Source organism: Microtus ochrogaster, linkage group LG2, assembly GCF_000317375.1.
Source record: "Microtus ochrogaster isolate Prairie Vole_2 linkage group LG2, MicOch1.0, whole genome shotgun sequence".
Classification (NCBI taxonomy): domain Eukaryota; kingdom Metazoa; phylum Chordata; class Mammalia; order Rodentia; family Cricetidae; genus Microtus; species Microtus ochrogaster.
This window is the reverse complement of record NC_022028.1, coordinates 47,274,704-47,283,973: the sequence shown is the minus strand read 5'-3', so window position 1 is coordinate 47,283,973 and position 9,270 is coordinate 47,274,704. Positions and strand designations below refer to the sequence as shown.

Below are 9,270 nucleotides of genomic sequence, written 5' to 3'. Positions count from 1 at the left end.
TATGTACTTGCCAGGTACCTTTCCCTTCTTTCCTCTCAGAAGCCTTTAGTTTTGAATAACAAGCATGCTGTGGTGAGTCTTCCTGCTCAGGGATACTCTCTGCAGAACTCTGTCCCTGTGCTATTCTCTCCTAGGAACTCTGGCTGTAAGAGGGCCATAGCATCCACATGTCCTATGTCTTAAGGCACAGCATAAATCTTAAATGTGTGTGTTCAGTTTCCTTAGCCAGATACTTCTCTTTCCTTTCTTTCTTTTTTCTTTTCTTTCGTTTTTTTTCCAAGACAGTTTTTCTCCATGTAGCCCTGGAACTCACTCTGTAGACCAGGCTAGCCATGTACTCACAGAGAGCCTCCTGCTTCTGTCTCCCAAGTGCCGGGAATAAAAGCATGTGCCACCACCACCCGGCCAGATATCTTTGTAAAACCTTTCACTCTTCAAAGCAAGCCTGTGGTTAGTTACAGTGAAATAACTTACGTACGAGAATGCACCTGTGCTTACTTGCTAAGTACTAGGTTTCCACACATACCTGAAGTGCCGTGCTGTGAGACTGAGTGGCCTGGTACATGGCATTTTAGTGGCAAGGCTATAGGCTGTCTTTGAGCAGTCCCGCTGATGCCACTTTGTAGAACTTGAGGCAGCTTGCCCAGCTGTCCTTTGCTAGGTTTCTACCTCTCTTGGTCCCCAGGGAGAGCTAAAACTTGGTAGGAAATCCTGTGGATTCAGGAATCTGTCAGACTGCAGTCCTGTCCTTCACAGACGAGTATATAGTTATGTATCAGTTCTGACTTCTTAGCCCTGTTTTTCTTGGGCCACCAAGAAACAGCTGCACACTGGGAGGCTTAGCCTCCTCCTTGTGACAGTCATGTGCTTTGTCCTGGTGTGATATACATCCTGAGCTTTGAACTGTTGCTGTGCTGGCCACCCGCTTCTTCCTGGTAGGAAACAAGGGTTTCATGTCACTTCTGTGTCTGCTCTCTTCCAGGCATCAGCAATGCAGAGGCACGGCAGCCTGGGAAGGCACCCAACTTCAGTGTCAACTGGACAGTGGGCGACTCTGCCATAGAGATCATCAATGCCACAACAGGGAAGGACGAGTTAGGCCGCCCATCCCGCCTGTGTAAGCACGCATTGTACTGTCGCTGGATGCGTGTACACGGCAAGGTACTGAGGCGCCCTCACTGGGTGTCGGCCTACCTCCCCCAGCGTGTCCGTCTCCATTCCTTCCATCCCTCCTGGTTTTCATCATCATGTCGTCATTGCAACTTCCTAACAAGATCATTTGAAAACTATTTCTTCAGATTGTGGTTAGCTTAAAAGTATGGCCCTGGTTCCACAAGCCTGAGAGCTGCCTCAAAGGCAGATTCCTCCCTTACTTCTACAGAGTCTTAGCTGCTGTCCTGGCACTGAGGGAGGAGACTGCTGGCGCCCCTGTACTGGGAATCACGGAAAGGAAGGGAAATCACTGAGCACTGCCATGCTGGCTTCTTTTCCCTTCATCAAGGGTCAGAAACTTAATTTAGCTTCAGAGCCCTTTTCCTCAAGTAAAACTTAAACTAATAAGGCAGGATAACATTTGTTCTTGTTTAAGTCAGGGATGTGGTGTTTTCTTACAATGAGGCCAGCTTAGAGCAGTGGTATAGGGTTCAGACAGGCTCTCCTATCCTCATGGGGAAAGACAAAAGCTGTAATGGTAACTCAAGGGCTCTGCGGGACACCTCCTGTCTCTGCCATGTGGCAAGGCCTGCATCACCTAGGTGTTCTTTTTAAGTTACAGGAGACAGGTGGAATTTGTGCCCTGGGATTTTCCAGAAGCACAGGTTCTGCAGCCATCTGTCTGACCTGCAAGCCACTGCTTAGAGATGGAACAGAGCGCTAGGCTGGCCTCTCGAGGGTACTCTTCTGTTCTAGGAGAGCACCTTCTTCTGTTTGCTATTTCACGAACCAACACAGTCCTGAGCATCATTTTTTTGACATTACCCTAGGTTTCTCTCTCTTCTGTTGCTGTTCCAGTGGTTGCTTTACATGTGCATGTATCCTTCTACAGGTTCCCCCCCACCTGCTGCGCACCAAGATCACTAAGCCCACTACATACCACGAGTCCAAGCTGGCAGCGAAGGAGTACCAGGCTGCCAAGGCACGTCTGTTCACTGCCTTCATCAAGGCGGGGCTGGGCGCCTGGGTGGAGAAGCCCACAGAGCAGGACCAGTTCTCTCTCACTCCCTGAGCCAGGCGGGTGTCAAGCACAGAGTGCGAGGCTGCAGTGCCGAGTCATCCCCCAGAGCCTTGCATCCGAACCGGGACAGGTGTGCACTTTAGGGAGGGCATGGGGAGTCTGGGGGAACCACTGGACATCAAGCACCGTCCCCAGCAGCTCTCACCTCACAGGGCAGCATGGGGACGTCGGGTGCCGGGCACCTCACATGTGAATGGGAATCAGGTGCACAATGGAGGTGCATGGGGGGGCATAGGGGCCCATCACCACCCCTTACCACACATTTCCCCTCCTGAGCTACCCAGTGACCGCTTTATATCTCAGTTTACATTAGACATTGAGTTCTACTGAGTAGGGCTTCCTAAGTATAGGAAAATAGAAATTACTTTGTGTGAGATTCTTGAATAAATAATTTATTCAGAGCTAGGAATGAGATTTATAAAATAAGAAGTAATTATGTCAGGTCACTTTTATGCCACATTATTTTAATTGCAAAAAAAAAGCGTTTCTATGTGGAAGAGCACGAGAGTATAGAGGTAGGGAGAGAACCACCATGCACACATCTATGCGTGGCCGCTCCTCTCCGTAGGTCCTTCACAGTTAGGTCCTCACAGTAGGTTTTAACAGTTCTCTTGGGGTGACCCAGCATGATATGGTGTGACCCTGGCACATACTGGCCCTGCAGCAGGGATGCTGTGCTGTGTCCTGCAGAGTCATGACCTAGGATTGGCTGCCTCTAGAAACTACCATGCCCCTGGTTAGGCTCAAATGATGGAGAACTCGATTTGCTTCTAAATAAGTGATGATCAAATATGTCCATAGCCTGTATTGGCGGGTCTTCATTGGGGGTTTAAACCATGTAGGTTTGGGGACCTACAAGCACTCAGTAGGGCTGCTATGCACACAGAGCACACAGCCTGCCTTCTGCTCCTTCCTTGGGATCTGGTGGGTCGGAACCACTGACTGACTACTCAGAAAGCTTCACAGGATGGAAAGAGTTTTTTAAGCAGGTACCATTCTTGGAGCATGCCAGGTAGGGCATAGTATTATTATTCCTTCTAGCTTTATCAGACACGTGTTTATAAAACATTCAGGTTGAAGCTGGTGAGACAGTGTGAGGCCGGAACGCTGCAGACCAGACATTGGTGTCTTGACAGGCAGGCCTGGGTGCTATTGGCATCTTGTGGCTAAGCCCCAAAATGCTTCTCAGCACCCTTTAGGCACAGGGTGGCCCCCAGGGCCCTGGAGTGGACCGCCTGGACCTCCTGTGCTCAGACTTGCCCCAGGTGCCTTGTTGCTTCCACTCAGGATTAGGGAGGAGTAGAGAGAGGAAGGGCTGTGGCTGTCAGCTCAATGTGCCAGCCTGGTCCAGCAGGTTGCTCTGAAGATCCTCAGGGCATGAGCAGAGAAGATGCAGACTCATCCCACAGCACACATCCACTGCAGCTGCATCCAGAGCACTGACAGCTGTATGGCTCTGCGCTGTCCACCCAGGTGTTTGTGTCCTTGACACACTGAGAAAAAACAGAACAAAAGCATAGCCACTGTCCGTTCCACCAGTTTCCCAGCAGACCTCAAGAGAATGTGTGTTGTTGCTTACACGGGACCTACTTGTGTCCCCATGTCAGGAGCCCTGTCTGTGTCCTTGTGGGTATCTCACATGGTTCTCATCCTGTGGGACTTGATCCTCATGGCATGAATGTCCTACCAGAACTCTCTAGTGACATGTGATATCACAGACATCTCCAACTCACCACCTGCCCTCCTGATGAGGGTGAGCTCTCCCAGTCAGGATCACAGAGCCCTATGTGCCATGATGGTAGGGCCTTGTTTGGGTAAAATGCACTGGGGTTCCTTAGGGAAAGGGTCTCATATTGTCAGAGTATCAGCACCTTCCCCACAGGCTCCTGCACTTTCCAGAAAGAAAAACACCATGTTGGTGTGCTCTTACTCTTGTTTTAAATTATATATTTTCTAGTGGAGGTGGGGAGAGGGACTTAATTGGGTTTTTCTGTTTGTTTTTAAGTACATTTAGGTTTTAAAGTGCAGCAAAAGTATATCCCATATGCACTAAAAACCTTACATTACATCTGGCTTTCCATGTCACATAACAAGGGTGCCCAACCAGGAAGCAGATGTTATAGCACACAGAACACCTGAAACCACAGGGGCCTGTCCTGCATAGAGCTGACCTAGGCCCTGGAAGGAGGGAGGAAGGCAGCCTGGAGGGGCACCCTGTGGTGAGAAGGCAGCATGGGGCATGCATTGCCTACCCCTGCTCTTATGTTAGGGCAGCTCAAACAGCCCGTCTGTGACAGAGAGAAAGGAAACAGAAGTGCTAATTTAAGATACTTAGCTCTTTGAGCTCCTTCCTGAAGGTCACCGTGGGTGACACCATGATGATAGTCCATGTTCAGGACCTAGACATCACACACTCAGCAGAAAGCTTGACACACCAAGAACATGATGCAATTTTTTTGGATACTTCAGCAGGTAAAGGTCAGGAGGTTCTCTGTTCTGCGTACTTTGCTAAACCTGAAGTATTAATTCCACAAAGCAGTATCCCTCAGGACTATTCAGGCCCAGCTTTGACAGGGCTGTAGCTACGCACTAGGAGATCATTATCACGAGGGAGTCTCAGGTAGGCTATCATGTTTGCATAGGGCCAGGGCTCTCCACTTAGATCTAGGCAGGGTGGCTGTGGTGTCCATACCATTAACCCTGACCCATTAATCATATCAGGAGGAAGCACCTCTCCCAATGAGGGACACCAAAGAACTACAGCTTTGAATCTGAGTCTTTGACCATTCTTCCTATATTGAAGGGTTTTTTTTAATAATTAAAAATAAGTTTAAGTGTGCAAGCCATCATCTCATAAGGCATTGCTCTCTATTTATTTTATCCCCAGCTCATCTTACCCAGGCTGTAGTTACTTGTTTTTTAAACTCATGTCTCCCCTTTAGTTTCAGACAGGTGCACCAAGGGTGGGCAGCCAGCAGAGGGTCAGGAATGTTGGGTAAGCTGCGTATTACCCCATGCTAAGAGTAAATACACACGATGCAGGAGCAACTTGTCACTTCCAAAATATTTTACTCCGGAAATGTCAGCTCTGTCCAGTTGTAACTTTGATCCAGAAAGAGAAAGAAAATGAGCTGAAATTTCGCATCTGTAAGTTCTCAAAATTAGGGAACCTTTCCGAAGATCCCTTCATATTGTGGGAAGGGCAGAGTGTGCGTGTTCAGTGTGTACAGCTTGTTTGCGTCCTTGTCTCTTGGCATAGCTAGCCTGTGACAGTCTCCCCAAGGCTGAGGAGGTGGTGACACCGCATCTGCAGCTGTGAACTGCTCCACACTGGGGCTGCTGAGTTCATGTGACATTAGGGAATGAGCAGATTAGTCACACAGGTCTGATCAATCGTGACTGGCCCCTCAGTGCACTTTTCCTTCCGTTCCTGGGGAAATTTTCACGTCTCTGTGGTAGTGCCTGTACTTTGTGTTTGCTGTTTGTATGACAAGTGCCCAGCCTCAGAAGCACTTAATTGTAGCCACAGCAGGAGCTGATGGTACACAAGGAACTGATGGGCCATTCTTCTGAATGGAACACAGTAGGTTAAAAGCACAGTTTGTGGAATGTTAATGGGATAAGCCCCTGAAAGCTGTTTGCTTTTCCAGGCTTTGAGTTATATACTTTTAATTTGATTTTAGAATCTGGACACTTTACATGAATGTAATTCAGCCAAGAAACATGTTGCTAAGATACAATCCTCAGTGTTCTCTGTATGTATATTTATGTATATACCACATGTTACAGCCTGCATGAGCTTCCTCTCACACCGAGCCCAGCCGGAACTGAGCATGAGATGTTGTCACATGTAGACAAAGGACTGAGATGTTCTCAATAAAGACTAAGACATTTCACTATGACTTCTTGTGGAGATTGTCCTTTTTACTTTTGTTCTTGCCTCCATTGGTGGGTCTAGAGTCAAAACCTCTTGATCATAATTTGAAAGGTATGGATAGCTGCCGCCTGAGAGCTGTGGGTCTCGAGTGTGTCTGGTCATGTTATTTCCTGTACATTGCACCAAGTGCTCAGTGCATGTATCCACCTTGAGACTCCCTCAGATCCTTGCTCCTGGCTGCTCTGTCTTCCTGGGGACATTTTGGCTCTGCTCCAGTATACAGGATGCTGTGGAAAGGAAGAATGTTCATGTTTCAGGGAGAGTTGGCTATAAGACTGTAAAAAGCGTAGTCTTGAGGGAATGTGCATGTATTGTGTAAAGGAGCACGTGGATAAGTCTACAAGGAAGGCACTGTGGCCTCGAACGCACAGAGATCCACTTGCCTCTGCCTCCTGAGTGCTGGGATTAAAGGCGTGCACCACCACTGCCCAGTGCCCATCTGTCTTTTAAAAGCAGCACAATTAGAAACATGCATGACCTGATTCTCTGTTTTGGAACTGGTCAGGTAGTAAAACCAATTCAGTTGAGAGTTTGACTTACTCAGTTAAACACGTTTGCTTTTGATTGTTTATCTCAGGCTGAAAACAGGGAAGCCAAAAATGGGGCAAACAACTGTTAACCTGTGTGACCTAGGAAATGCCAGCTGCCTCTACTCCCTTCATGCCCTCCTCTCCAGGGTCAGAGGCCACTTGGCTGGGTCTCAGGCAGTTTGCCTCTCTGCTTGTGTCTTTTATTTTCTGTGAGTGAACTAAATGTTCTTTAAAGTATTGCAGACATACATTCTGGTGTGACAGCTACCTGACTTAGCGTTTTAGCAATCTGTTTACTGTTCTAACTGGCGGTTGAACTTGGGAGAATGGATCCTGAAAATGAGGTGGACTAAAGTCCCGTGCAGTAGCCAACTTTATTCAGAGCATGGGGTTAAGAATGGTCACATAAGCATGGTTCTCAGGAGATCAAGCTGTAGACAACCACAGGGACAAACTGCACGTGGTGTTTAAACAATAACAGTAGCCAGTTGTTGTGAATAATCCAAAGTAAACACTTGTATCTGTTACACCTGGGAGGAGCATGAAAACGCATTTCAAGAACAAGTCCCTATTTTTGAAGAGAAAGGTCACAAGACTGTCTTGTTTTCTTGGAATTTTCTTACAGGCTCTCAGAATTCTGACAGCAACTCCTACCTTTCGTTTTTCTAAGTTTGAAGGAGCATTTGATGATGATGCTAACAGATAAAGAGAAGGGCTGTGACACAGTTAGTCAGAACCCGTGCCTCACATGGGAGAGGCCCTGAGTTCCATCCGCAGTGATCAGAAAATGAAGGGAAGAGGGAGCCTGTCTGTGCCAGCAAACAAACTAGGAGCCATAAGCGTAAGAACACGAGGCTTCTCACCCCAGTGCATAACCTGAACATCCACCTGCATGTTTCATGGTTGTTACAAATTAAGACTCATTTTCTTTCAGTACAAAACGAGTCAGGTAACTATATTAGGGCCACGTGTTTAAAATCCTGACTTCATTGTCTCCAGAAATTTCTTTTCCAGGCTGTCTACCTTAACTCATTTCTCATGGTTTTCTTTTTCAATCTCCCTGGAAAAGCTTGCTAACACTTTTGTTTCTATTGGAAAAGTAGGTCAGTTTTTTTTTTGTTTTTTTTTTTCTGACAGAAGATAGGTCTGACTTGGTTCACTGGTGTGACAAGAAGGATTAGGTTCTATGGAGGGCGTTTGCCATAAATAGACCGCACCAGCTCTGCGACTGCAGCGTTGCAACAGAATGTAAAATGTCGGCGTAGGGAAAGCAGTTTATCAATATTAAATTGATATTAAATTGGGGGGGCAATGAAATTTGCATCTCAATGTCCCAGACCCTTCTGAATCTATTAGGTTTAACAAGGTGACAAAGAATCACAGATAAATGGCAGCCCCTTGATAAGTTGTGTCATAAACACCGTGACTCGGGATGACAGGATGACAGGTTCCCCTGCAAGCCGAGTGGTTTCTAATCCTTTGCTTTAAAACACTTGAATAAAAACCTCATTGACTTGACAGCTGACGAAGCATTAAAATCATTCTCACAACTTTTAAATTTTTTAACTTTTAAATTTGGGGGGGTGTTACTTAGAAATTCAGAACACAGTCAAGATTGTTGATATGATTATTCTTCTTTAGTTCATTCAGTTTTCTAACATTCCCACAATGGCAAAATTAGCATGTAACTGAGGCTAAACCTTGCCACAATGGAACAAGGGCCTCTTGATCCTTGGTTGGAGGTTGGAAAAGCCCTTCATCAACCCATTAGGAGGTACTGGGTCAATGACAGTAAGTTACCACCTGACATGTGTTTTTGAAAAATTGTGATGTGCGAAAATAATACAATTCCAGGGTATCATTAACAAAGCCTTTGGCTAGAGTAAATTTAAGCTTTCATTTATAAGAAGTTGTTTGTAGCAGAGAAATTAGTATGATCACCACTTTGAGAAGCAAAAGAACATTACATAGGGTCAAATTCTCTGCCGAGGTGGGAAATCATCAACAAAGCTTGTTCTGCCAAGTGGAGGGTGGAGTGGGGTGGCATGCCTGCTAAATCTGATCTCAGCAGACCTCAGTCACCCAGCCCTCACAGACTAAGAACCGGGTGGATGCAGGGAGAGCCAGAGCAGTGGTCGATAGCTGGAAACCTGGGGTGAGGTAGCAGGAAGTGGGAGGGATGCAAGGAGAGAGTGCGTGTGCAGGAGCGGGGCTGCACGGGAGGGAAGGCTGGGCTGATGCAGAGTATCTACAGCTGTAGACATTTAAAAGGAAGGGATAGTGAACAAGACCAAAGTCCCTGCCTGTGAGCCCCTCCTGAGCCTGCCCAGGACCTCCCCAGTGGATAGCAGAGATGGGATCTGTAGCCAGGTGGTTTGCAAAGTGGTCACCCTGCAGGTAGATTGCCAGGAACTCCGCCGCTCCAAAGACCCCAAAGCACGCCCTGAATTGGCAGGCCATTGCCGAGTGTCAGCTGAGCTGCAGCGCCAGCGTCTTCTAAGGCCAGAGACCCTCTGCTGTGAGTACATCCCGACCCCCCCAGCTCCATCTGCATCTTCTCCTTAAAGTGC

The 9,270-nt window shown here is 47.3% G+C and overlaps 1 protein-coding gene across 7 annotated transcripts in view; it reads left to right on the top strand.

Annotated features, from left to right (window-relative positions):
• Adarb1 (adenosine deaminase, RNA specific B1) overlaps window positions 1-4,161 on the top strand; it is a 125,536-nt gene extending 121,375 nt beyond the window's left edge. For 6 of the 7 annotated variants that reach the window (XM_013351210.2, XM_013351212.2, XM_026785461.1 and 3 more), the window contains 2 exons: window positions 983-1,161; window positions 2,045-4,161. In XM_013351210.2, the coding sequence (XP_013206664.1) occupies window positions 983-1,161; window positions 2,045-2,224 (359 nt within the window). In that variant the 3' untranslated portion in view covers window positions 2,225-4,161. The remainder of the gene's footprint in view (window positions 1-982; window positions 1,162-2,044) is intronic. The other variant, XM_026785459.1, reaches the window with a different exon arrangement.
• Window positions 4,162-9,270: the final 5,109 nt, after the last annotated feature.